The sequence below is a fragment of the Sarcophilus harrisii genome, chromosome 1 (assembly GCF_902635505.1).
Source record: "Sarcophilus harrisii chromosome 1, mSarHar1.11, whole genome shotgun sequence".
Lineage (NCBI taxonomy): Eukaryota > Metazoa > Chordata > Mammalia > Dasyuromorphia > Dasyuridae > Sarcophilus > Sarcophilus harrisii.
This window is the reverse complement of record NC_045426.1, coordinates 228,279,167-228,305,018: the sequence shown is the minus strand read 5'-3', so window position 1 is coordinate 228,305,018 and position 25,852 is coordinate 228,279,167. Positions and strand designations below refer to the sequence as shown.

At 35.5% G+C, this 25,852-nt stretch overlaps 1 protein-coding gene across 1 annotated transcript in view; it reads right to left on the bottom strand.

The window, feature by feature from the left end:
• Window positions 1–1,981: 1,981 nt before the first annotated feature.
• Window positions 1,982–25,852, bottom strand: part of LOC100932765 (fructose-1,6-bisphosphatase 1) — a 33,498-nt gene continuing 9,627 nt past the window's right edge. The window contains exons 2-7 of the mRNA XM_031937735.1: window positions 18,322–18,484; window positions 12,820–12,912; window positions 8,965–9,105; window positions 6,055–6,192; window positions 4,606–4,725; window positions 1,982–2,430 (exon numbers count right to left, since the gene is read on the bottom strand). Of these exons, the coding sequence (XP_031793595.1) occupies window positions 2,239–2,430; window positions 4,606–4,725; window positions 6,055–6,192; window positions 8,965–9,105; window positions 12,820–12,912; window positions 18,322–18,484 (847 nt within the window). The 3' untranslated portion in view covers window positions 1,982–2,238. The remainder of the gene's footprint in view (window positions 2,431–4,605; window positions 4,726–6,054; window positions 6,193–8,964; window positions 9,106–12,819; window positions 12,913–18,321; window positions 18,485–25,852) is intronic.

Sequence of the window (25,852 nt, the reverse complement as noted above, 5' to 3'; positions counted from 1 at the left end):
TTAGCATGGCGAAGTGGGTAGAAGGCTAGCCTGGAGTTCAAATTCTCCCTCTGATCCTAATACCATTACGACTATGGGTTCCTCAAAGCCTCTCAGTTCCTCAGGTTATTCCCCAAATAGTAGAGAGAGGCCTAAGCTAGTCGGCTGTAGGGAGTTTTCTTAAGAGGACAAATAAAATCACAGGTCCCAGAATGGGGGAAGTTAATCTTTACATTAATTAAGCACCAGGTGCCAGGTGCCAGGTCTGTGTGAATTAAGTAGTAATTATTAACAATTCCAGATGTGAGAAAAACATTTGATTGTATGTAAGTTGCATTTTTTCTTTAAAACTTAAATTAGAGCATCACTTTAGATACAGTAATTTAAGATTACTAAGTGTCATACTTCTTAAAATTTAATAGTCAGAAATTTATAAAGAAAAATCAAAATTGAGTAAAATCAAACTCTTGTTTCTGTGTCCAAGCCAAACACATTTATGGGAAAACTGTGCTAAACACTGGGGATACAAAAAGAGGCAACACAGAGCTGACTCTGCCCTTAAGTAAATTGTATAACCCTGCTAGTCATAATCTCTATGAACCTAAGTTTCCTCATCTAAAAAAGAAGGCATTGGATGAGAGATTCTTTTCATTCTAAGACATTATGAAAGACAAACATTATTACATGTGTGTATATTTGTATGGTGAGGGTAGAATACCCTCAAAGTCAAAATGTGGATTTCAAGTTACACTTTGGCTGTGTGATCCTGCATAATTCATAGAACTAGTATTTTACAAAGTTCTCTATCACTTGTAAATTATAGAGAAGGTGCTGATATGCATTAAGGGAGTCTCCTAGCCTATGAGTTTTTTATGTTAATAAAATTACAGGTTCAACCCCTATCCCCATAGTGTATCTCTATATCCACATCCTCTAAAGAATTAGGAAGATAAACACCAGGAATGCATACCAGTAGCTTGCCTTATATAGCTATAGCAATTAAAGTCTATCAATTCATGGGAACATAGGATTTAGATCTATAAGAAAACTTAGGAACCATCTAGCCAAATCCTTTATTTTATAAGTGAGAAAACTGAGACCCAAAGATGGCATGTGATTTGCCCAAGTTTGCTTTTAAGTGTTAACCAGAGCCAGAACTTATGTCTTCTGAATTCAAATTCAGTGCCTGAAAGAGATAGTGCTAATCCAATTCTGATTGGGCTAAGTACTTGCTGTTGTTATTTTTCAGTTGTGTTTTGACGCTTGTGACTCCATTTGGGGTTTTTTTTTTAAGCAAAGATGCTGGAATGGTTTGCCATTTCCTTCTTCAGTTCATTTTACAGATGAGGAAACTGAGGCAAACAATGTTGAGTGACTTGCCCAGGGTCACCCAGCTAGTTAGTGTCTGAGGTCATATTTGAACTCAGGAAGATAAGTCTTCCTGATTCCAGGACTAGCACTCTATTCACTGTACCAATAGCTGCCCTGAATTAAGTAGTAATTATTAGCAATTCCAGATGTGAGAAAAACATTTGATTTTATCTAAGTTGCATTTTTTAGCTGCCCTGAATTAAGTAGTAATTATTAGCAATTCCAGATGTGAGAAAAACATTTGATTTTATCTAAGTTGCATTTTTTCTTTAAAACTTAAATTACAGCATGACTTTAGATATGGTATTTTAAGGTTACTAAGCATCATACTTCTTAAAATTTAAGTCAGAAATTTATAAAGAAAAATCAAAATTGAGTAAAATCAAACTCGTTTCTGTGTCCAAGCTAAACACATTTATGGGAAAACTTTCTCCTCGATTAAAGTGCTATAATAAACATTTTCCACTATCTATCTTATTAGTGCCTAGTAAGAAATAGAAATAGGTATCTTACTCTTATGAGTTAAAATTTATGAAGCGGTGAGAAATGTCACAAACACAAATAACTATTGGATATGAGAGAACAAAATTATAAGATTCAGCACAAATCAATGAAGCTATTTTTTTTTTTAAAGGAATGGCAATTTTATTTTCTCTTTTGGTTCCCTGCCTCTCAAAAAAATCTTTCCCATTTGTGGCACTATAGAAACTACATTTTGGTTAGGGTGCCCAAAGCATCATACAATATTTTGTGTATCAAAAGAATTGCGGGAAATAAAAATGTGTTTTGGTATTGGTCTGCCACAGAAGTTTATCAGTTCCCAGAGAGCCCTTTGATCTTTGGCTCTATTCTTTTTGGTGTCTTGGCCTGAGTAGGAAGATGAGATCTTCACTTAGCAGCATGCTTCTTGTAAATCTCTATGAATTCATTCACATCATCAGGGGACCCCAGAATCACTGGTGCTCTCTCATGGATGTCAGTGGGAACAATATCCAGTACAGCTTTATTTCCTGTGGTAGCCAGTCCTCCAGCTTTTTCCATGACAAAGGCCATCGGATTACACTCATACAGGAGTCTCAGCTAGAAAATAAAAGTCAGGAAACAATGTGGTCATAGCTTAAACGGTGGAAGGAAACCAGGTCAAAGAGGATGATTCCTATAAAGTAATTTAGGTAAGCAGGACTTGAATTTGCATCCAAATCTAGTGCTCTTTGCACTATAACAAACTCCTCAGTTTAGCATTTATAACCAGAGACATCCAGGAGCCAGCTCACACCTCAAGGGAGTTGATTGTTAAATTTTCAGCGTGAATATTTACACCTATGAAATCATCAATTCACAAAATCAGGGCTTGATATATTGTTTTGGTTTTTGTTCTCAGGCTTAAGAAAGGCTCTTTTTGGAGAAATGATGGAGAAAAATGTTAATTGTATAGATTAGATTAAGTTTAATAATATGAGGACAAAAGAAAGTAGATAGTACTTTAAAAGGGAAACAATTCTTCCTTATCCCATTTAGAATAAGGTAGAAAAATGTACATATAAGAAATCATATTCAATAGTTGAGAAAAACCCAAACATGAGTCATGTAATATTAGGTCAGTATTGTCAGTAATTGTATGATATCTAAGAGACAAGTTTCACAAGAGATCCCTATCTTCTTTGCAAGAATGAAGTTTCCCACAAGCTAATAGGCCACTAGGTGTCTATCTCTATAAAACTATTTTAAAACAAATAGAAAATGGAACTGCGTAAAGACCCAGATTTATAGTCAAAAGATCCTGGGTTCAAGTCATGTTGATGAGGTGAAGTCTAGTTTTTTGGGTTCCCGTTCAGGGAACCAAAAATATGATGAGGTTTAGGTTTTGGGGTTCCCTTTTGTAAGAAACCAAATGATAAGGTCTAAGATTTAGGGAACCAAAGTGAGATTAGGGTTTCTGGTGGTCAGGGAGTTAAATGATAAGGTCTAGTGGCAAGTTTGGGGTTCAGGGAACCAAATGGAGAAGTTTGGCTCCCCTGTACCCCCTTGGGATTTAGTGTAATGGGTAGGGAGTTTTGGGAACCCCTTTCTGGAGGCGCAGGGACTCTCTGTAAAGGAATTTACAAACCCAAAAACCTTGATTGATAAATATCAGAGGTTTATTATAAGGATTGGGAAGTAAGATTAGAAATCCCGACAGAGAGGTATAAAGTCTCGTTAGGGTAAAGAGAGGATAACACTGGAAAAGAATATTATTCCAGTGGACAGAGGCTTCCTTGGCTTGGCATGGCATGGCATGTTTGGAACCTCTGCAAAGAGAAGATTTTAGATTGGTTTTTATAATAGGAGCTTTGGCTACAAGCTGAAGGGGGCTTGTGGGTGGAATCCCCAAATTGGCTCATCTACAAGCTGGGTTTCAGCTTGAGCTGGAATTTGAATAGAATTGAATGAGTTTCTTTAATTCAATAGGGTTGGAATTCTTTTGCTCAGGACTGAACCAACCCCACTTAGATAACAGAATGAAACTGTCTTGTTTCCCTCAGGTGGGATCCCTCACTGAGGCAGAATTGAAGATTTTCTCCTTCAAGGATTTTTAGAGTTTCGGGGTCCCTTCTTAAATTGTCTCTGGCAAATAATTGTCGTGTAACCTCTGACAATTTGTTTAAAACAGGTAATTCTTTAAGAGTACAAATTATAAACTATTTGGTTATCTGCATTTGTAGAAAGAGTTTTCCACACTGGAAATTCTATACAGTGACAAAATCAAAGGATCATAGACATGGAAATGATTTCCACTGGTCACTTAGTTCACACTCTAGCTCTACCCCAACTTTTGATTTGAAGTATTTTGTCTAGCTGAATTTTAGTCACATTGGAATCTTTATGATCCCACTGGGGTTTTCTTGGCAGAAATACTGTGGTTGGCCATTTCCTTCTCCAGCTCATTTTACAGATGAGGAAACTGAAGTAAACAGGGTTAACTGACTTGCCCAGATCACATAGCTAGTAAGTATCTTAAGGTGAAATTTGAACTCAGGTTCTTCTGGCTCCAGGCCTGGCACCCTATCTTCTGTGTCATTCAGAGGCTTCTTCAAGTGTAACTATTAAATCAAAGAATATGCCCTAGTACCTCTCCACCATTCATTAGCAATCTTGGGGTTTGGAGGGTGAGGTTGGGGGATGGGGAAAGCTGCCTTCCTCATACTTAATTTAAACTGCCTTGTCCTGCAAATTGAACCCACTTCCTTAGTCCAATCCTCAAGGAGGAGTGTTTACCTTTCCTTTAGGGCTCTTTTTGTTGGCTGGATACAAAAAGACTCCTCCATACACCAGTGTTCGGTGCACATCTGCCACCATGGAGCCCACATATCTTGCGCCATAAGGAGCTGTGTTATCCTGCCAATTTCAAGATAATTAGTAACTGGGACTGAGAACAGGCAGAAAAAATAACACTAGTTCATAGATACCTACATGCCTATAAAGAAAAGATTTAAAAAACAGATTTCCCCCCACTTACAACCATGTTCACAGCCACATTTTAAAAGGGGGAGGAGGTGGAGGGAAAAGGAATAGAAGGAAGAATGAGAAGATTGTTAAATAAAGCAACTGGGATGGATGCCATCAAGAATAAATGATCCTGGAGGCTTTAACTCCACAGAGTGGCCCATATGAAATCATAACCCCTTGTATTCTCTGAGCTCATAGGTCCCTGAACGGAAAGTGGTTTATGACCAATTAACTCATTAATCTTGCAAGAGGTGGCTACTTTTATTATCCAGTTTCCTCTCACTTTTACCTCCCATTCCTCCCCTGGGTAAAAATTCTGATGGCAGTGCCAGGAACTCAATCTTTGGATTCTCAAGGGCCAGAACAACATGTGTTATTTTTCAGGTTTCTTCTCCTTACTCTAATTTCACAACACAATTCTCTTGTGATTAATTAGTAAAAGTCACTCAATAATTGAATCTAAAGATTCAGAGTAGTTATTCAATTTTCAGATGTACACTTGTATGTATGTATATATGCATGCATGTATATACATTTATATGTGCGGACACAAGAATCTCTCTTTTTTTCATTGTTTTTATTTATTTATTTATTTTTGTGTGTTTGTTGTTGTTTTTTCCCCTGAGACAATTGGGGTTAAGTGACTTGCCCTGGGTCACACAGCTAGGAAGTATTAAGTGTCTGAGGTCAGCTTTGAACTCAGGTCCTCCTGACTTCAGGGCTGATGCTCTACCCACTGCACCACCTAGCTGCCCTTCTCCCCCCTCCCCCCCACTTTTTTTTTTAAACAAGATAAATCAGGAAAGAACATATATCTACAGTTTTTGTAACAGACCAGCATAAAGCAAATATCCTGGTCTTTTTTTTTTTTTTTTTTTTTTTTGCCAACCTCAATCCTTACACTCTTGGATGGGCGTTTTAATCAAGTTGTTCTCCTTTGAAAAAAATTTTAAATAATAAAAAATGGTTTCCTTTGTAATCCCATGTATTTTATTTTATGCATTTGAAAACATAATTTTGAGAAGAGGTTCACAGGCTTCATTAGATTGCTTAAGGAATCCATCACCCATAAAAGTTTAAGAATCCTTATCTTAGAATGACACTTTCCTCACTCCCATAATAAAGCCCTTTTTGATCCCATCCATGAGGTATATTCTACCTGGGCAGTGTACTTTATTTATGTGTATCACAGAGGCAATACTACACATAAGTACTTACCTGGGGAAATTTCTTCTTCTGGATATATTCTGTGATTGCAGGATCAAAATCCCTGGCATAGCCTTCATTAAGACTGTAGATATTACCTTTCTTCTTTATCTTCACATTCTTTTCAACCAAAATGAATTCCCCAATAGCCTTAAAAAAAATTGGGAAATCTTTAAATATGTAAATATAAGCAAATAACCTAGGGTTACCCCTTAGTCATGATGTGACATGATACTGGAAACAGTGCAAGGTATGTGGTACACTAAGCAGGGCATAGCTTATGGGGTTAAATACTTCAAAAGGAATTGGGGAAAAGAGTCATACATTCCCCACCTGTGCTTTGATAAGTATTATGCCAAAATTTTCTTGTGTTGAGAAACTCTGCCACCAAAGACATAAAAGACAGCACCGCCCACCTCCCCACCCTACCGTGTTTCACACGGGACACTTAACTGTTGTCCTTCATAAAGAGTCAATGATCACTAGAGAGTCTGGGACTTATATAAAGATACCTAATCCCATGTGAGCAGTAGGATGTAGCACATAAGGATGGAAAAAGAGAAGTATTCATGACAAATTAAGCTAATATGTAGGAAATAAAATTTTCATAATGCAAAACAGTCACATGCAGACAAGTCAAACTTTCTGGATGCAGGAGAAGCAGCTACTTAGTCAATGAAACTATATACAGCATCTGACCATTGCATCTCAGGGCTCAGGTAGCAAACTTTATCTCCATGCTACAAAGGCAGAGATAACTAATGTGAAAGCTTTTTTGAATATAAAAGCATTAAGAAAATGTAAAATATTGCTGCTACTGTTGCAACTTGCTTAAACACCAGGTCAGGAGAAAAGTATTTAATTTCTATACATTTATATACACAGATACTGTCTTCCCCTATAGAGTGCAAGTTACAGGAGGGCAGGGACTATTTGATTTTTTGATAGATTAGTAAGAAATTCTTACTAAATGCTTATTGGTTGATAAGAAGATTTTTATAGTAATAAATATTAATTATGTGTTTTGAGGAATACAAAGCCTACTAAGTGCTAGGGGAAATACAAAGTTTAAATAATACAGTCCCTGCCCTCACAGAATAGAAATAAGCAGGCCATAGGCACTAATTTATTATTTATATTAGAAAGGTTTTAATCAGATTGCATAATAGCAGCCAAAAAACAAACAAATACTCTAGTACTACATTAAATTTGCATGTATCTTTTAAAATATGTAGTGCTTGTTAGGTTTCAGGAGGATAAATGAAGAATCAAATACAGGAAAACTTACACCATTAGATATCCTTTTGTAATCTGGAAAGAAGAATAGGTTTATTATTTTTTTTTTCTTCATCTGAAGTTACTCAAATGTAATATAAACTTAGGAGTGACTATTCTGAAGTGTCCATTGGTTTAATCTCAGTAAATCTCAAACTTGAAGAGTATGTAGCAAGCAATAAATTAAATAACAAGATTAATTACTTCAGAAAGAGGTGCTTTGGCCATGGGTTTAGTTCTTTAATAGAAGTAAGAATCCTGGTTTTCTAAATGAAGTCCATCTATATGGTTCTCAAATGTCATGAAATACAGGTCTATCATATTGATGCTCTATTTGGCTCCAGAAAGCAGAAACAGAAGCAATAGGAAGAAGATGCAAAGAGGTGGATAGAGGTACCCTATAAGGAAAAAATTTCCAAGAATCAAAAGTGCAATGGGCTGCTCTAGTAGTGAGCTCCTCTTCACTGAATATCTTCAAAAGCTGGATGCGCACTTGGTTATGTTTTAGGAGGAATCATAAATTTGGAGCTGGAAGGAACCTTATTGACCACGGAGAATACCCTATTATTCATATCCTGGTAGAGTTGGTCTAGATCGCCTCTGACATCCTTAGCAGGTTTTAAATTTTGTGATTTAGAGAAGAAATGGTGAGTATACAACTATGTTCTTATTTATAATACTTTTGAACCCTCTTATCCTAGGATGCTATTAACCTTTCTAGTCTAGAATTATTAAATTCAGTATTTTTCAATCTCTACAGACCCTCAAAAAATGCTTACTATCTAAATGCTATGTAAAATGCTTACTATTATTTCATTAATGCTATAATGAGAGGATTTTGTCAATAAAAAGTTTTATATTTATATATTCTGTACATATAAAATTATGGCAGGAGAAAATTTTAGAAATATTTTATGTTTTTTAACTAAATAGCTAAATGTAAAACAATTCATTTAATAGGCTAAAGATGATCTATAAAATAAAATCATAGCCATGAAAATTTTTCATGGTAACTTGGGAACCTTACATTTAACCTCTAAATTTGTGGAGAAATAGGTGATTAGCATTAATCTTAGATAATCTATAAATCTTGTTTTTCTCCACAAGGTTGGAAGGGAGATGTTCCTATGCATATTTTATTTCTTTGTGTTCTATACCAGTAAAACTCTTTCGTGTTAACAGAAAGCACTGGGAGAAGCCTAGAAATTTACCTGCTTCCACCTGGAACTACAGAATATGGCAGAAGTAATCTTTTGAAGGACATGATGCAGAACTTTGAAGAACTTTGAGATGAAAAAATATATTCAACAATGGGAATCTCTCTAACATAGTTCAGGTAATATTCTTTACTTAAAAAAAAAAAAAAAAAAAAAAAAAAACAGCATATCCAGATTGCTTGCTGTCTTGGGGAAGAAGAAGGGAGAAAAAAGAAAAATTTGGAATTCAAAAGCTTATGTAAATAAATGTCATAATTGAAAGAAATAAAATACCATTAAGTGAAATAAAATACTATATCACTCTCTTGCTATTCCTTAGCATCCACCGACTTTTTTTTTCTCTTCAATTTCCCTAACGTTCCTTTAACTTCCCCACATCTGTCTGCTAATATTTTGCCTCTTTTAAAAAATCACCCTTAAGAATTCTTACCGGATCCAGCATAAAGCAGTTGACTCCACATGCCATAGCCAGCACCAACATTGTGGCGCTGCCATAGAGTGCGTATCCAGCAGCCACTAGATTCCTGCCAGGCTGCAAGGCATCCTTTTCAGAAGGCTCACCATCTGAAGTCTAGAATTGGGGGGGGAAAAAAAAAGGAAAACTTTTTTTTTGACCTTCCATTATTAACAGAATGCATGATGATACCATAATCCTAATGTAATAAGACATCTCTCTTTAATAGCTTTACTTCATGCATTAGGTAATTTCCTGATTCTATTACTGCAGTAGCCTTCCCACCAGATGCCTAGTTTCCTGTATCTGGAGCACTCTTTCCAAACAAAATCCTGCTCTAATTTTATTAATCAGATCTTCTCTTGCTTCTCCATTACTACTTCAAATATAAGCACGCACAAACACCCTCTTTAGCAATAGCTCCCTGAATATTCCATTTATATTATTATCTTCTTCCAGATTTTCCACTATTCGACCTCATCTCTACTTAAACAAATTAAGACAGGGTCAAGAGAAGTATGTCTGCCAGGGAAATCGAATATGTGGAGAATATTCCTAGGGGATAGAGCTATGTATATAAAGGACTCCAGGAAGTCAATGAATGTGAACTTTCCTCTATCTCCATCTCAAATTATAAGTATTCAGAGCAGATGAATAGCAATCAGTTATCTTTTACTGATGCTTCTGTGGCAGGGGCAATCAAAGGAACAAGACTCTAATTTGCTAAACTGAGTGAACTTTCCATACAGCAGGGCATGTGTTCTGGTTTCTTGTTGACACATGTAGCTTACTGAGATGAGAGAGGGAATTGCTTGCTGGTTTCTAATAACAAGGCTATCTCTGGAGATGGCTGTCAACTGTGAGGTCTTAATTGGGCTGTAAGAAACAATGCTGCCCTTTTCTTTTAGACCTTCCCTCCTGCTATGTGTGTTTTCTCTTCTTTGAATTTCTAGCAAGAAACAAAAAAGTCTTCTCCCTTCCATCACCCCTGCCAATGACAATGTTGGATTATAGCATAAGCACATAGCATTGGAAGATGCACCTGATTAAGCAGATCTGAGATTCAATCTTATGTCCCTGGCTGCTTTCTTCTGCTTCGTTCCTTCCCTGAGCACAGGTCAGCTACTAGTGATCCAGAACACTGGATGTTAAAAGCCTTGGGGGCTACCATATGAATTCAAGAGTTCCTGAACTCCTGAGTTAGATACTGGCTGACAGAGGAAGATTTTTGTTCTCAGAAGAGTACCAAGGTCACCACATAGATGAAGGACCAAAGAAATCCAGGCCCTGACTGGCCAGGAAATCTAGACCTTGTGAGTTGTGCAGACCAAGTCCAAGGTGAATATGAAATATCTGTTCTGTAGATAAAGAGATAGAAAACAAAAGAGATAGGAATAGAGATAGAAATAGAGAAAGAGATAGAGAGATAGACAATGGGCATCTTATATACTTTCTATTTTAAAAAAAGCTATATGATTATCATATACCTGAAGCACACATCATACACTGAGTAGATACTTTTCTAAAAAGGATCCTGTTGATTCAGTTTTGAGAAGATGATAGACATGAATCATACCTAATATATTTTTTAGAGATTTCTATGGAGTTACTTCAGGCATGGAGGGATGAAAAGAAGAAAGGAGGAAGAGGAGAAGGAAGAGAGACAGAGATACAGAAACCTAATCCTGATCTCCCCTTTTAGGGATCAAGCCTGCATCTTGGTCCACAAAAGCCTAGAGGCTCTAGAAGGGACTTCTTACACTAAGAGATGTATTTCTTATATGTTTAAAAGAACCACACATATTTAACCTATATCAGATTACTTGCTGTCTTAGAGAAGGGGGAGGTATGAGAGGGAAGGGAGAAAAATTTGTACAAAAGGCTTACAAGAATGAATGTGGAAAACTTTCTTTACATGTAGTTGGAAAAACAAAATCTATAGAAAAAAAATATGTTAAAAGATGTATTTCTCTAGTATGGCAGAAACTAGGCATTGATCCACACTTAACACCATATACCAAGATAAGGTCAAAATGGGTTCATGATCTAGACATAAAGAATGAGATTATAAATAAATTAGAAGAACATAGCATAGTTTATCTCTAAGACCTGTGGAGGAGGAAGGAATCTGTGACCAAAGAAGAACTCTAGTTCTTCTTTGTGATCATTATAGATCACAAAATAGATAATTTTGATTATATTAAATTTAAAAGTTTTTGTACAAACAAAACTAATGCAGACAAGATTAGAAGGGAAGCAATAAATTGGGAAAACATTTTTACATTCAAAGGTTCTGATAAAGGCTTCATTTCCAATAGAGAGAATTGATTCAAATTTATAAGAAATCAAACCATTCTCCAAATGATAAATGGTCAAAGGATATGAACAGACAATTCTCAGATAAAGAAATTTAAACTATTTGTAGTTATATGAAAAGGTGCTCCAAATCACTATTGACCAGAGAAATGCAAATTAAGACAACTCTGAGATACTACCACATACCTCTCAGATTGGCTAAGATGACAAGAAAAGATAATGACAAATATTGGAGGGGAGGTGGGAAAACTCAGACACTGAGTGGAATTGTGAATGCATCCAGCCATTCTGGAGAGCAATTTGGAACTATGTTCAAAAAGTTATCAAACTGTGCATATCCTTTGACCCAGCAGTGTTACTACTGGGTTTATATCCCAAAGAAATCTTAAAGAAGGGAAAAGGACCTGTATGTGCATGAATGTTTGTGGCAGCCCTCTTTGTAGTGGCTAGAAATTGGAAACTGAGTGGATGCCCATCAATTGGAGAATGGCTGAATAAATTATGGTACATGAATATTATGGAATATTATTGTTCGGTAAGAAATGACCAATAGGATGATTTCAGAAAGGTCTGGAGAGACCCTACATGAACTGATGCTGAGTGAAATGAGCAGAATCAGGAAATCATTATATTCAGTAACAACAAAATTATACGATGATCATTTCTGATGGCCATGGCTCTCTTCAACAATGAGATAATTCAAACCAGTTCCAATTGTTTAGTAATGAAGAAAATCAGCTATACCCAGAGAGAGAACTATGGGAAATGAGTATGAACCACAACATAGCATTTTCATTCTTTCTGTTATTGTTTGCTTACATTTTTGTTTTTTTTCTCAGGTTTTTTTCTTTCTTTCTAGATCTGATTTTTCTTGTGCAGCAAGATAACTGTATAAATAACATATATTGGATTTAACATATACTCTGCCATCTAGGGGGTGGGGGAAAGGAGGGGAAAAGTTGGAATAGAAGGTTTTGCAAGGGTCGATGTTGAAAAATTACCCATGCATATGTTTTGTAAATCAAAAGCTTTAAAAAAAAAAAAAAAAAGAGTGAGGTGATCAGGCTAATTCCAATGAACTTGTGATGGAGAGTCATCTGCATGCAGAAAGAGCACTATAGGAACTGAGTATGGATCACCACCTTTTTTGTTGTTTGTTTGGTTTTTGTTTTCTTTCTCATATTTTTTTCCTTTTTGATCTTATTTTTCTGGTGCAGCATGAGAATTGTGGAATTATGTATAGAAGAACTGCACATATTTAATATGTGGGGGGAGAGGAGAAAAAAATTGCAACAAAAGATTTTGCAAGGATGAATGTTTAAAATTATCTATGCATGTATTTTGAAAATAAAAAGCTATTAATTTTTTTTTAAATCATGTTCTCTACAACATATTTTTTTTTCTGCTATAATATAGTGGATAAAGTGATGCTCAGTGAAGCCCACTCATGGAAACAGAAGTTCCTAGACTTGAATCTTTTGCTGATCCAAAAAAAAATGAAGCATCATATTTTACCTTTCTATAGATGGCAAAAATAGTTCCAATGGATGCAAGGCAGTCAATGTTAGAAGAACCATCTAGAGGATCAAAACAGACCACATATTTACCCTGAAAATAAAAGGAGAGAGTGATCAGGTTTTGTTTTGAATACACATGTTACAGTAAGTAGAGTCAGATCCAGATGTTACCTTAGATAAGAGAACAAGGTAAAAAAGTATCATTAAGAATGACAAAAATTCACATGCAATGAATGAGATTATACTTAAAGACAATGGGGATATAATGGATTCAACATTGGATTTGTAATCAGATTTTTTTTTTCAAATCACAGCTCGGCCATTTAGTTGGACTTTAGTTTTTTCAACTGTCAAATAAGAGGCGTGGACTACATAAGATCTAAGGTCTCTTTCTTATTTAAATGTTTTGATTATTTTAACCCAAGTTTAAATCCTGGTTCTGCTACTTGCTACTTGTATGTTTTAAACAAGTCACCTCCCAGGACATCAATTTTCTCATCCAAAAAGTTAGGAATACAGGGTTATTCTTGCAGTCCTTAAGTTCTTTACACTATTACAATGGTGTGAAACTCAAATAACCATCACTAATCCACATAAGGATTCCTTTGACTGCATAATGACTTAAGTTTTAAAATGTAATGTTATTTATGTTTTAATTGTTTTTTTCCCTGCTGGGTCTTGCAGTGAATATAGCACTAGCTTTGGAGTCAGAAAGAACGAAGTTCAAATTTGGCTTTAGACACTTACTAGTTGGGTAAGCCTGGACAAGTCATTTAACTGCAATTGCCTCCAAAACAAAAACATTTCCCAAGTACATCTTAATGTGATTTAGGCTGTACTCTGAAGTTCTTTGGGCTGAGCCTGGGAGTGGGCCTCGTGTTTGAGACTTCTGGTTTACAGAATTCTCTTTTCTTTTTAAATTTAATTTATTCCTTTCAGTTACATTTTAAGTTACAGCCTGTCTCCACTCCTCTTTTCACCCTTGCACTAAAGAAAGCCACCATTTGCTACAGCTTGATATATATATAAAACCACACTATGAATATGTCTATTTATCAGTTCTTTCTCTGAAGGCATATATCACCTTTCTTAATAGGTCCTTTTTAATTGATTTGAGTATTTATAATACTCTGAATAATTTGTTCATAGTTATTCTTCAGACAATACTGCTTTTACTATATACAACATCCTCTTTGTTCTCACTTCACTTTTTATTATTTCATGCAAGTTTTTTGATGGTTTTTTTCTAAAATCAACCAGTTCATCATTTCTTACAAGACATACTATTTCATCACAATACATACAACAGTATGTCTAGTTATTCCCCAACTGATGGACAACCCTTCAATTTTCACTTCTTTACCACCACAAAGAGAGCTACTATAAATATTTTAGGACATATAGGTTCTTTTCCTTTTTCCCTGGTCACGTTGGGAAACAGACCTAATAGTGGTATTGCTGGGTAAAAAGGTATATAATACTCTTTGGGCATAATTCCAAATTGTTCTCTAAAATGGTTGGATTTCTTCATAATTCTACCAACAGTGTAATTAATGTTCCAATTTTTCCACATCCCCTTCAAAATTCCGTCATTTTCCACTTTTATCATTTTAGCCAATTTGATAGATGTGAGATATGTCTTAATTTGCATTTCTCTAATCAATAGTGATCTAGAACATTTTTTTCACATACTATAGTTTCGATTTCTTCCACCAAAAAAACCTCTTTTTCATATCCTTTGATCATTTAATTGGGATATGATTCTACAGAACTCTTATTAGATTTGTCAATTAGATTTGCCTGATGAGATATTTTGGATCATGGCCCTATCATCTAATGTAATAACTATCACTCCCAACTTTGCACCATCGACAAATATTTGCCGTCTACTTGACAATCCTTCCATTTGTGCCTCTATCTCAGTCATTATTAAACATGTTAATCAGCATAAGACTGTAAAGCTCAGGCTAGGTCCCTGGAGGGCATCTGGATCAGTCAGAGTCAGGATAAATTGAAGTCCTTGGTCTGTAGGGGGAGAAGTGAAAGAGGCAGGCAAGCTGCCACAAGGCTTGCCAAAGAGGTAATCTGGATTCTAGATTCTGGATTCTGGAGTCTCCAGCTTCTCTCCTCCTTGTCCTGCTGCCAAAGTGACCCTGACTTCTCTCCCTCCGCCCTCCAATCTTTGCCTACAATTACCTCACCACCAAATATTCAGCAAGTCCCAATCATGAAGAGAGCCATCATCTAAACATATGTTTATAGAGCCATTATCTAATATCGAATAGGAAGTGCTCTGCAGTCTAACTCAAGCACACCTTTTCAGAGTTTCAGCACTCTATATAAATCTAAGCATAGATCTCTGGAACCCTCCAGTGGAAATCTCCTTCCAATTTTATATCAAATTATTCAAGACAATCTTAGTCTAACCATTCAACCATTTCTAAAACCCCCTAACTTCTCTTATCATCTAACCTGGACTTCTTCTATCAAGGAAAAGATAGTAGGCTTTGTTTAATACTCTTCTGCTATCTATTTAGAGAACACCTACAGCTTTCCTTTGCTTGCCTTTCATTCTAGTAATGAATGAAAATGAGATTAAGGTGGCCTAACTTGGTTTTGATAAAGAACAGTAGCTCATTTTCATTGCTTTCTATTTTAGATTAACCATCCCTTCTAGAATTTTATCTAGAACTTAAATTCAGTGCACTGGCTTATGGTTTGCAGTCTATATTCCCCTCCTTTTTTAAAAAAAAAACAAAAAACCCTGAACAATGATTGTTCTTGGGGAAGCTGAGTTGCATAGCAAATAAAAGTTGGCTTGGAGGAAGCCCTGAGTTCAAATCCAGCCTCAGACACTTCCAAGCTGTATAAATTATTTGCTCCAGTTTCCTTATCGATAAAATGAACTGAAGAAAATGGCATCTCTGTCAATCTCTGTCAATCAAACCCCAAATGGGATCACAAAGAGTTGGACATGACTGAACAACAAAATCCAAGTCTATATTTTGCATGATTCCTTATGCAGTACTGCTCAGCAATCATAGCTGCCAGTTTTTTCCGCTTCTATAAAGTATAGTTTATTTGGGCCAAGTGACAAATTTATGAAAAAGAGGTTAATGTTGTACTATTGCTCCCTTCTTTTCATGAGTATTAGTTTCATCCAGGGCCATCTCCTATTGTCTTGATCTATATCTCGCCACTGAATGGTTCTAGAGGGGAAAGTGAGGCAGGTAACCTTGCACATCCCTCCCATACATAAATCCAATTCACTTGCATGCTATAGCATTACCTCCTGGTATTATGGTCCTCTTTGAATACAAAGGACAAACAACAAACAAGTTACCTATAAGCCATGTTTGTTCTATCCTATCTAAGCTTAAAACTTTATTAATAATTTTGGGATACCCAGTATAATTGGCTTCCTTTGTAATCTTATGTATTTCATATATTTGGAAACATTATTCTGAGGAGAGGTCCATAGATTTCATCAGACTGCCAAAGGGGTCCATGATGCAAGGGCCCTGTGTCTAACCCCCTCAATTTATATTTGAGGAAATTGATACCCAGGAAGGTTCTGACTTGCTCCAAAGTCACACAGCTATGCTTACTTAGTAATCTGATCTCTAATTTCTTCTCCCGGGCAGGCTTGTTCACCAGGAAAGTACCTTATAAAAGTAATCTGTTCTAGTTCATGGCCCAAATATTAGTTCACTATTAAGAATTAACAAGCTGGCATCCCTTCTGCTTTCTAAAGCAGTCTCTTATGAATTTGATTTTTATGAACCAAGCTTCTATGGTTAGATGACTCCTGGGTAAATGAAACATTTTAGTTTTTGAGCGTGTAAAATTAAGGGGTAGATTCTCAGCTGTATCCCCTTCCTTAAGAGTTGTTTGAGAGCTGACAGGGTGTAGTAAATAGAGCACTGATTGTGGAGTTAGAAAGACCTGGTTTCAAAGGCCACTCATTACTGATGTGACCCTGGATAAGTCATTTAATCTTAGTTAAGAGAGGGGTTCCTCTCTTTCCTCTTCTATAAAATGAGGGAATTAGACTCAGTATCTCTAATGTGATTTTCAAAAATCAGTCTTCCTATGTGCTAGGTATAGCTATCCCAGGAAGATAAGTCATAGGAATATCTCAACAAGGATATATCTTCAAGCTGGAGGAAATTATTGCATGATTCCAATATCCACTATGAAATATCTACCTAGTTAAGCTAATGTGATGAAAATCTGTTTAATCTGATGGAGCATAGGAAACAGTATTAGGACATGTGGTCATGTCATGAAACTCTGTATTGGTCAAGATTTCATGCTATCATATAACTGTTTAAGGTTAAGAAAGAAGTGAAATCAGGAAGGAAGAGTTGAAATGCTTCGTCATTAAGGAAGCTGCACTCTAAGCACAGTTCAAACTCAAAAGGCCACAAGGACAAAAACTAGAAGCAATATAGTACACATACACACACACAAACACACACATATATGTCTGTGTGTACATACAGACATAGATAATACATGTGCCTACATATATACATTTATTACATATATGTGTGTATTTGTAATACATATATAATTATGTAAAATATGTGTGTGTATAAATATATATAATCAGGCTGGAGCCTCAGAACTAATTAATGAAATAGTATCTATATTTTTGGTAATTTACAAGATAATATACGAGTATACCCCTTAATTGCCTTTGACCTTATTATAATTAATAATATAAATCAAATAGGCTGAAGGATGGAAATTTGGCTTGTTTTTTTTCTCAAGAGCACTTAAGTATTACTTTGTTCTACATATTCCCATTCTCATCTAAAACATTGCTATAGGTAAGTTAGGGCAAAAGTCCTGCTAAATGTACATATATGTACAAATTCACAGTCACATACATATATCACATATATACACATACATACACATCATGCAGTATTTACATATATATTTATAAGCGTTTCCTTTGATAAAATCTAAGATTTTTGAGAGCAGTGGTGATTATATTTATTTGTATCTCAGAACCCTGCACAATGTTGAGCACATAGTTCAACATAGTGCTTGTTGGTGTTTGTCCTTCGCTCTCAAAGACAGTGATGGCTGTGACATATAAGTGAATTAGATCTAAGGGAGGGAGGGCTGGGCAAGGTCACCTGCCTCACTTTCCCCTCCAGAATCATCTGAGTCCAGTGGCTTAATTGTATTGATCAATTAATAGATAATTATTACTCTATTGATTAAAATTTGTTAGCCATGAATCCATGAGAGATAATGAACCCAAAGAGGTAGTATAACAAAAAGGGCAGAGCCTTAGGAATATATTCAGTTAGAGAACAGGATGTGAAAGATGACCCAGCAAAAGAAGGTCACTCTATGAAGAAGGAATAGACAATAAGGTAAGAAGAGAATCAAGAAAGGCCAAACCAGTGAAATCACAGATTTTTTTCAAACATAGAAGAAAATATAATACAAAGCCATCTTCATGGTAGAAGTAAACACTCACCCTTTTTTCTGGTTCTACTATTATGGCATTTTTATTTTCTTCTGACACAAGAACACATGTAGAAAAGGATGACTTTAGCATATTAATAACCAGGTCATTGGAGAGAACATCCAGCTTCTTTACTTGGTCACCAGTGACATTGGTAGAGCCAGCAATTCCATAACTAGAAGGAAAACAAAAACCACAAAATTGAAAACAAAAATGACAATCAAAATAAATAGCAGAGTTATGAATGCATGGATAGACTCTCCCCAAAAGAAGTCTAATAAAGTTTTGAAGGAAGGAACAGTTTGGGAGAGAGAAATGAGGCTCTTCCAGGCTCAGATGTAAAAGAGAATCAATTGACAGATATGGAAAGATTTCTTAGGTGAAAATGTAATATACAAGGAAGACAGTAGCTCAAGTCTTAAAAATCACAGAATCTTAAAACTGGGAAAAAAAAAAACCTTAGAGATCATCTAGTTCCTTGACTCCTAGTCTCTGGTCTTTTTAATACGGCCTGCTGGTGAAAGGACCTAATACTTATGATGAAAAGTTTCATTTAATTGTGTTTATATAACCATTAAAGATCTGTGAAGCACTTTGCCTAGATTGTTTATTTGTTTTACCCAACAACCCTCTAAAGTAATTTTCCCATTTTGCAACTGAAGAAATTTTAGGCACAGATTAGTTGAAAGATTTTCCCACATTCATATAGCTAGTATGCAGTAGACATGGGACTTGCCTCCAAGTCTAGCAGGTACAATTACCACACAGAGGTAATTTTAAGTCATTAATTACAGGGCGGCAAGAAGTAGACTGACTTTTAAAATAATGGTCTCCTTTTCCTATTTAGAGCTTCCAGGAAGGCTACACATTTATCTTCTGTGGTTCAGTATCACAGGCTATCTCCAGGTACCCAAATTTTGGCACATGCCATCCAATTTTACGAATTTTGTATCTCAATCTGAGTGACAAATTCTTTATTCATCTACCAAAGTTATATTACTACATTCACAAGAATTGGTTTATGAGATTCCAAAGGAAAGCCCAGGGTTTTCTCTCCATTTCCAGGCAATAATTACTTATTCATTCTTCTTCTATTATTGAAATAATTACTGATAAGTATCATAGCTTTAAAGCTCATGAAGCATTTTAAATTTGAGGAATCAGAGAGATTAAGTGATTTTATTAGCTATCATGGATCTCAAGACTTTGAAAATTTTAAAAGTATTTCTGCTTTCAGTTTACTTATTTCTCTCCTGTAATGCTCATTAACAATATTTGTATCAGAGAGCTGACAACCTAATGATTTCAAAAGAATCATTAATAGACCTAGAATTGAAATCTATAAGATTGTTTGCTCCCCTGATCAATCCTCAGAGACAAGGTGGAATCTCTTGTTCAATATATGAGTGAACCAACTATACTACTCCAACCCAAAAAAAGCCAAGCTCAGAAAAATTAGCAACATTCTCAAAGGATCATAGAGCAGTAAGGAACCCTCATGATCATTTATTCCAACGTCCCCATTTTAGAGAAGAGGAAACTGAGGCCCATGAAACCGAGAAAAGTAGTGACTTAGTTAAGATTCACTCATATGAAGTAGCAGTATTAGGATTTGACAAATTCAGAGCTCATTCTACTACAGAGTTTTTATGAGGAAGTATTCAATAATCATAATTAATTTATACTGTACCTTAAAGTATCAAAAGTACTTCCTTCACAACAATCCTGAGATAGGTACTATAAGTACCACTGTTTCTATTTTACAGCTAAAGAACCTAAGGCTCAGAAAGGATAAATGCCTAGATTTAGGGAAAGCAAATGTCAAAAGATTCAAAGAAAGGATAGGTAGGCTCCCACTGATTAAAATCCTAATAGGAAATGTTATTCCAGGAGAAGTAGGAAATTCTTAAGACTGGAATTCTGCAGACACAAAAAAAATTTTTAAGAGTTGTTGAAAGAAATGAATGTGAATGCAAAGTAATTCACTGAATTTTTTAAAATATGTATAAATGATGGAAGCAAGGTCAAGTAATAGAGGATGTATGACATGGTTCTTTAAGAACAATGTCCTGAGTTATAAAACTCAGAAGGAGATGTGACTGGTGAGGAAAGCTAATAAGGATGAAGATGACAAAAAGCATTTGAAGTTTTTAAAGTTATATCAAGGGAAGAAATGATGACCAGAAAGTACTGTGGGTCTGGTGCATGTGAAAAGGACCTGGGATGACAACTCCCCATGTAAAAAACCTGGGAAATCTACTTCTGGAAGAATTATAGTGACGCAAAAAATGTCCTGGAGAGACAGATGATAGACTATGCATAGAGAGTCCCTACTATAAATAGTCCAATTTAGCCACATATTGAAGAAAAGGTTCTATGATTGGCTTTGGAGGCCCCGTTCATTTTTTGGAAGATGGTTAGTGACTCCTTTATTCATGGAAAAGTTCAGGTCAAAGGATTGTAAATCTCTGACTTCAGGAGTTTCAAAAGGTTCAGAGAGCAAGCTACAGGAATGTGGGAGGCAGAATCCAGGCTAGATTTCTCTGCCACTGCTATATTGGTCCAGGGAGCAAGAAATTATTCTGGGGAGTGACCTGGATACTAGCCCAACAGCAAGTTTCATCTTATAATCATGCTATATTAGGACATGAACTTCTAGGACAAATGCTTTGTAAGAACTGAGTTAAGTTTCAAGCTTATTTCCTCAGAAATTAGGTGGTGTAGTAGAAAGTATGCCCTGAATATTCTGGGGAAAATGTTTGTTCATTTGTTCTTCCTTTGTTTTTAAAGTAAATTTTTTTTTAAATAGCTTCACATGGATAGATTTTGCAAGACTACACATGTATGTTAAATTGGGGGAGGGGAAGAGTTTAAAACTAGAAATGTGGGGGGAAATGTTAAATTTGCTGTCACATGTAATTGGAAGCAATATTAAATTTTTTTAAAAATAGCTGTGTAAAGGTTAATTGAGATTAGTTAGTTTATTGGAACATGGGTTCTGGTCACTAGTCCTCTACCAATGGGGAGAACACAGCCAGAAGTAGTTTGAGTGAAAGGCAACAGTGAAAGAGGAACATCTTGGATATTCAAAGTACTGGTACATCCATTATACACCTATACACCAATGGCTTCAATTAAATTAAACCCCTCTATTTCAATTTTAAAGTTTTACACACTCAGCCCTAACCTATTTTTCCAACCTCATTGGTCATTACTCTCCCTATTGCAGTAAATGACCCAGAAAAGCTTGACTTCTGTCTACTGTCCCCATACCTCACTGAACCCTTCACTTCCTTTAAGATGAATCTTAGGCAGAATCTTTTCTGATTCACCCCAATTTCCAGGCTTTTACTCCCAAAATGCCTTCTATGTCTATAAAGATGTTTGTATATATTATCCTATGATGTCATTAGCCCTCTTCAAAAATGAAGGACAAACAAAATGTATGTTCATGCATGTGTAAAACTTTATATTTAAGAAGAATAGATTTTATATTTGCTATCTCCCTAATTAGAATGAAAGTTCTTTTTGAGTAGGAATTATATGATTCTTTGTACTTCCATTCCTAACATCTGGCACAGTGCTTAGGATATAGAAAGTATTTATATATACTTGTTGATTGATTGCTTATAGTATCAAACAACTGTGCCAACTGGTTTCCATGTGTTTTTCTTTGAAATAAGGGAAGCTTTTAGGAGTGGGTAGGGAGTATTACAAATTATTATAATTAAAATAAGATAAGGCATTTTTAAAAAAGCATGGTGGTATGGGAAGGAGAGGAAAGTTGGCCTGAGCATTTTATAAAACTATAGTGACTAGTAAAAAAAAAAATCATTCCAAATAAATTCCAATGGAAAAAAGATAATTAAATGGTTGGCAATTTGATTATTAAAGCCAAGGTCTCCCCCTTCAAAAGCAACTTCAAAAGCAAAAACCGCAAAGAAGTAAAAGATTTGTGTGATTTTTTTTTTTCACTTTTTCTATTTATGACCTGGAAAGAAGAAAGGAACAGAAAAGATGGTTTGAGGCATCTTTGAGATGAACAAGGTTGCTGTATTTGAGGGGAGAGATTACTTAATTACTGAGAACTAAACTCTGTCAATAATTAACATAAACAGCAGGAAAATGTAAAATAGGCAAGAATCCATCTGCCTAGAATCACTATCAACAGTTTGGCTGAGAAAGATATGAATGTATAAGTTAAATATTTATTGATAATAGTTGTTAAGAAAAAATATTTTAACTTGTAACTAGTCATTTGAATTTCTTCAAACACCAAGACATATATGTGTATATATGTATTTAAATTTATAATACAATACACATACACACACATTTTACAGTTCTGTATTCTGTTTCTGCTCAGTATCTCCTGCCATTGCAAATTCTGTTTACTTAGATGAAGCAATAATTAAGCAGTAGCAGATAAAAGGTACCACTGGAATTGCAAGCATAGCCGTAGGCCAATAGAACTTTTATTTATGTATTTACTATGTACATTACACTATGTTAAGTACCGGAAATATCCTCCCAACTTCTCCCCCCAAAAAAGGGAAAAACCAGCGGCATGCCTTCAAGGAGCTTATGTTCTAATGAGGAAAATAATCAGGCACACACAAAGTATATACAAAGTGGATGAAATGTAATCATAGAGAGAAAGATACAGGCAGAGCTTCTTGCAGAAGCTAGAATTTGATGAGTCTTAAAAGAAACCAGAGAGACTAAGATGTATAAATGAGGAAGTATAAATTGCAGGTATGGGCAATGGCTCTATGCAAAGATACATAGATAGGAAATGCAGTGCCATGTGCAAGAAACACTAAGTCAGTCAGTGTGGCTGGACTATAGAGTACATAGTGAGAAGTAACATGTAAAAAGACAAGAAAGGCAGCAAGGGACAAGGATGGGAAGAACTTTATATGTCAAACAGAGTTTCATATTTAATCCTAGGAACAAAGATCAGTCAGCTTAGAAAATCCAATTTACTCATTGACCGAATTTTACAGAGACAAAAAACCGATAACACATTATCTTCACTATCTACCCGGAAGACCAGGATAAATTCTGTGACATCTAGAAACTAGTCAAGATTTCTGAGAGAAGAACATCTGGAGACTATCAAAGTCCTAGATAATGTTATTCTAATATAATTAGTTATCAAGTAAGAAAGTAATCAGGCACATGGAACTCATGTCCCACCCAATGCTATCTCCAACTCCTTCCCAGAAAAAAATAAATAAAGATGAATCAGATTACCCACAGAATGCCAGTGTCTCAGTTTCCCCTCCTTTTAAGAAAGAATTCTTAGGGAAAGAGCAAGAATTAAGTGAACAACGAAACCTATCACTTTGATATTATGGGGATTTTCCCACCCTATCTTAAAAATGATTGATTTTATCTGCAGGTCTCCAGGCATTTGGTTGCTTTTCCCAAAGTTTTACACATGCATGAACATACATTTTGTTTGTCCTTCATTTTTGAAGAGGGCTAATGACATCATAGGATAATATATACAAACATCTTTATAGACATAGAAGGCATTTTGGGAGTAAAAGCCTGGAAATTGGGGTGAATCAGAAAAGATTCTGCCTAAGATTCATCTTAAAGGAAGTGAAGGGTTCAGTGAGGTATGGGGACAGTAGACAGAAGTCAAGCTTTTCTGGGTCATTTACTGCAATAGGGAGAGTAATGACCAATGAGGTTGGAAAAATAGGTTAGGGCTGAGTGTGTAAAACTTTAAAATTGAAATAGAGGGGTTTAATTGAATTGAATTCCCAAGATAAGTTTCAGACTGTGGGAGAAACTCCTACACACAACCTTCTACCTTGAGGATAAAATCTCTGATGTCTACACCATGGTCAAAAAAATTTTCCCAGTAAAGGTTTGAAGTCCAATTCTAAGATTTCATTTCTCAATTGCATGCAGTCAAATAAGGAAGACTCTGTGTAACAATTGGAAAATTCAATGGCATCTGTTGTGATTACATAGTTTCTGCATACTTTGCATTTAAAACTGGAGGGGGGGAGGGAGGCAGGACAATCAGTTTTTTTTCTAGAATCAGTGAAAGGAAGAAGAATGAATAGAATATAAACTACTCTTGGTATCTTTTGTCTTGGTATCTCCAGTATCTCATTAGGAGTAATGCATATCAACACCAAAAAAGTAATCTAAGGTCCAGTTGTGAAAAGCTTTTAAAAAGTTAAATGGATGCCTTTCTCCATCAAGATAGTGGGCAGTATCCCTGACTGTCACGTGAGACCCAGTTGGATTCCTCAATGGGGAGGACAAAGCACATTTGGGGCAGCTAGGTGGCACAATGGATAAAGCACCAGTCATGAATTCAGGAGGACCTGAGTTTAAAGCCACCTCACATGCTCAACGCATCCTAGCTGTGTGATCTTGAGCAAGTTACTCAACCCCAACTGACAAAAAAAAAAGTCAAATGGAAAAGTTTATATTTCATCCTAAAGGAAGAACAGACAGTTTTTCAATGAAGAAATCAAAACAATTTATATACATATGAAAAAAATGCTCTAAATCATTGTTGATTAGAGAAATGGAAATTAAAGCAGAAGGCAGCCATTTTTAAGGAAAATTTCGTTAGCAGTAATGTAGAGAATGAGATTCAAATGGGATGAGATTTTCAGCAGAGAATCCAATTAGGAGGCTGTTGCAATAGTCTAGGCAAGAGGTGACAAGGGTCTCAACTAGAGTAGTGGACATGTTAGTTGAGAAGGGACAAGTGAAATAAGTTGTGAATGCAGAAATGACGGAACTAAAAATAATTAAAACTGACATTACCTAACCTAATGGTGATAGAATTTGGACATCTAGGGACACTGGTGGGGGGGGAAAAAGTCAAGGGAATGATATTCTCCTAAATTTAAAAAATTTCTACCCCTCCTCCCATATATCCCTTATTTGGAAACTTCACAAAAGAAAAAAAAAAAGCTTCTCAGTCCAAGATTAGACAACTAAGAAGATAACAGAGAGAACTTCTAGAAGGATGACCAAGTGAAACTTGTGTCTAAGCCTATACTCCTTTACTTTCTCAAAGCATCAAGAAATAGCCCTAGTAAAATAATATCGACAGGAGAAAAAAGAAGGAAAGAAACAAATATTTTCAGAAGATTCCATGAAACAAATAGAGGAAATGGGGAAGAGGAGAAAGGCTCAAGGCATATGGTGGGGGAAGGCTACAATTCTTCTACAATTAAAACATAATATGCTAAAATAATAAGAGAAAAATCTCCAGGAGAAAATTATTCTTTAGTAATTATAACTAGAATTACAAAGGACAGAATGGAAAACTTACAAGAAACCTCACCTTTATGATAAACAAGAGTTGAAGAGCTAAAAAGAAAATTAGAACATAGTTTTAAAAAATGGGAGGGATAATTTGTGGTCAAAACAAAGGACAGAAGATTTTAACAAAACAGCCAAGAAGAAAATCAAACTCTAAAATTCAGTGATGAAAAGGAAATATTAGAGCAAAGACTAAAGATAAATAAAATGTGATGGCCTTTTACATTTGGAGTCTTAA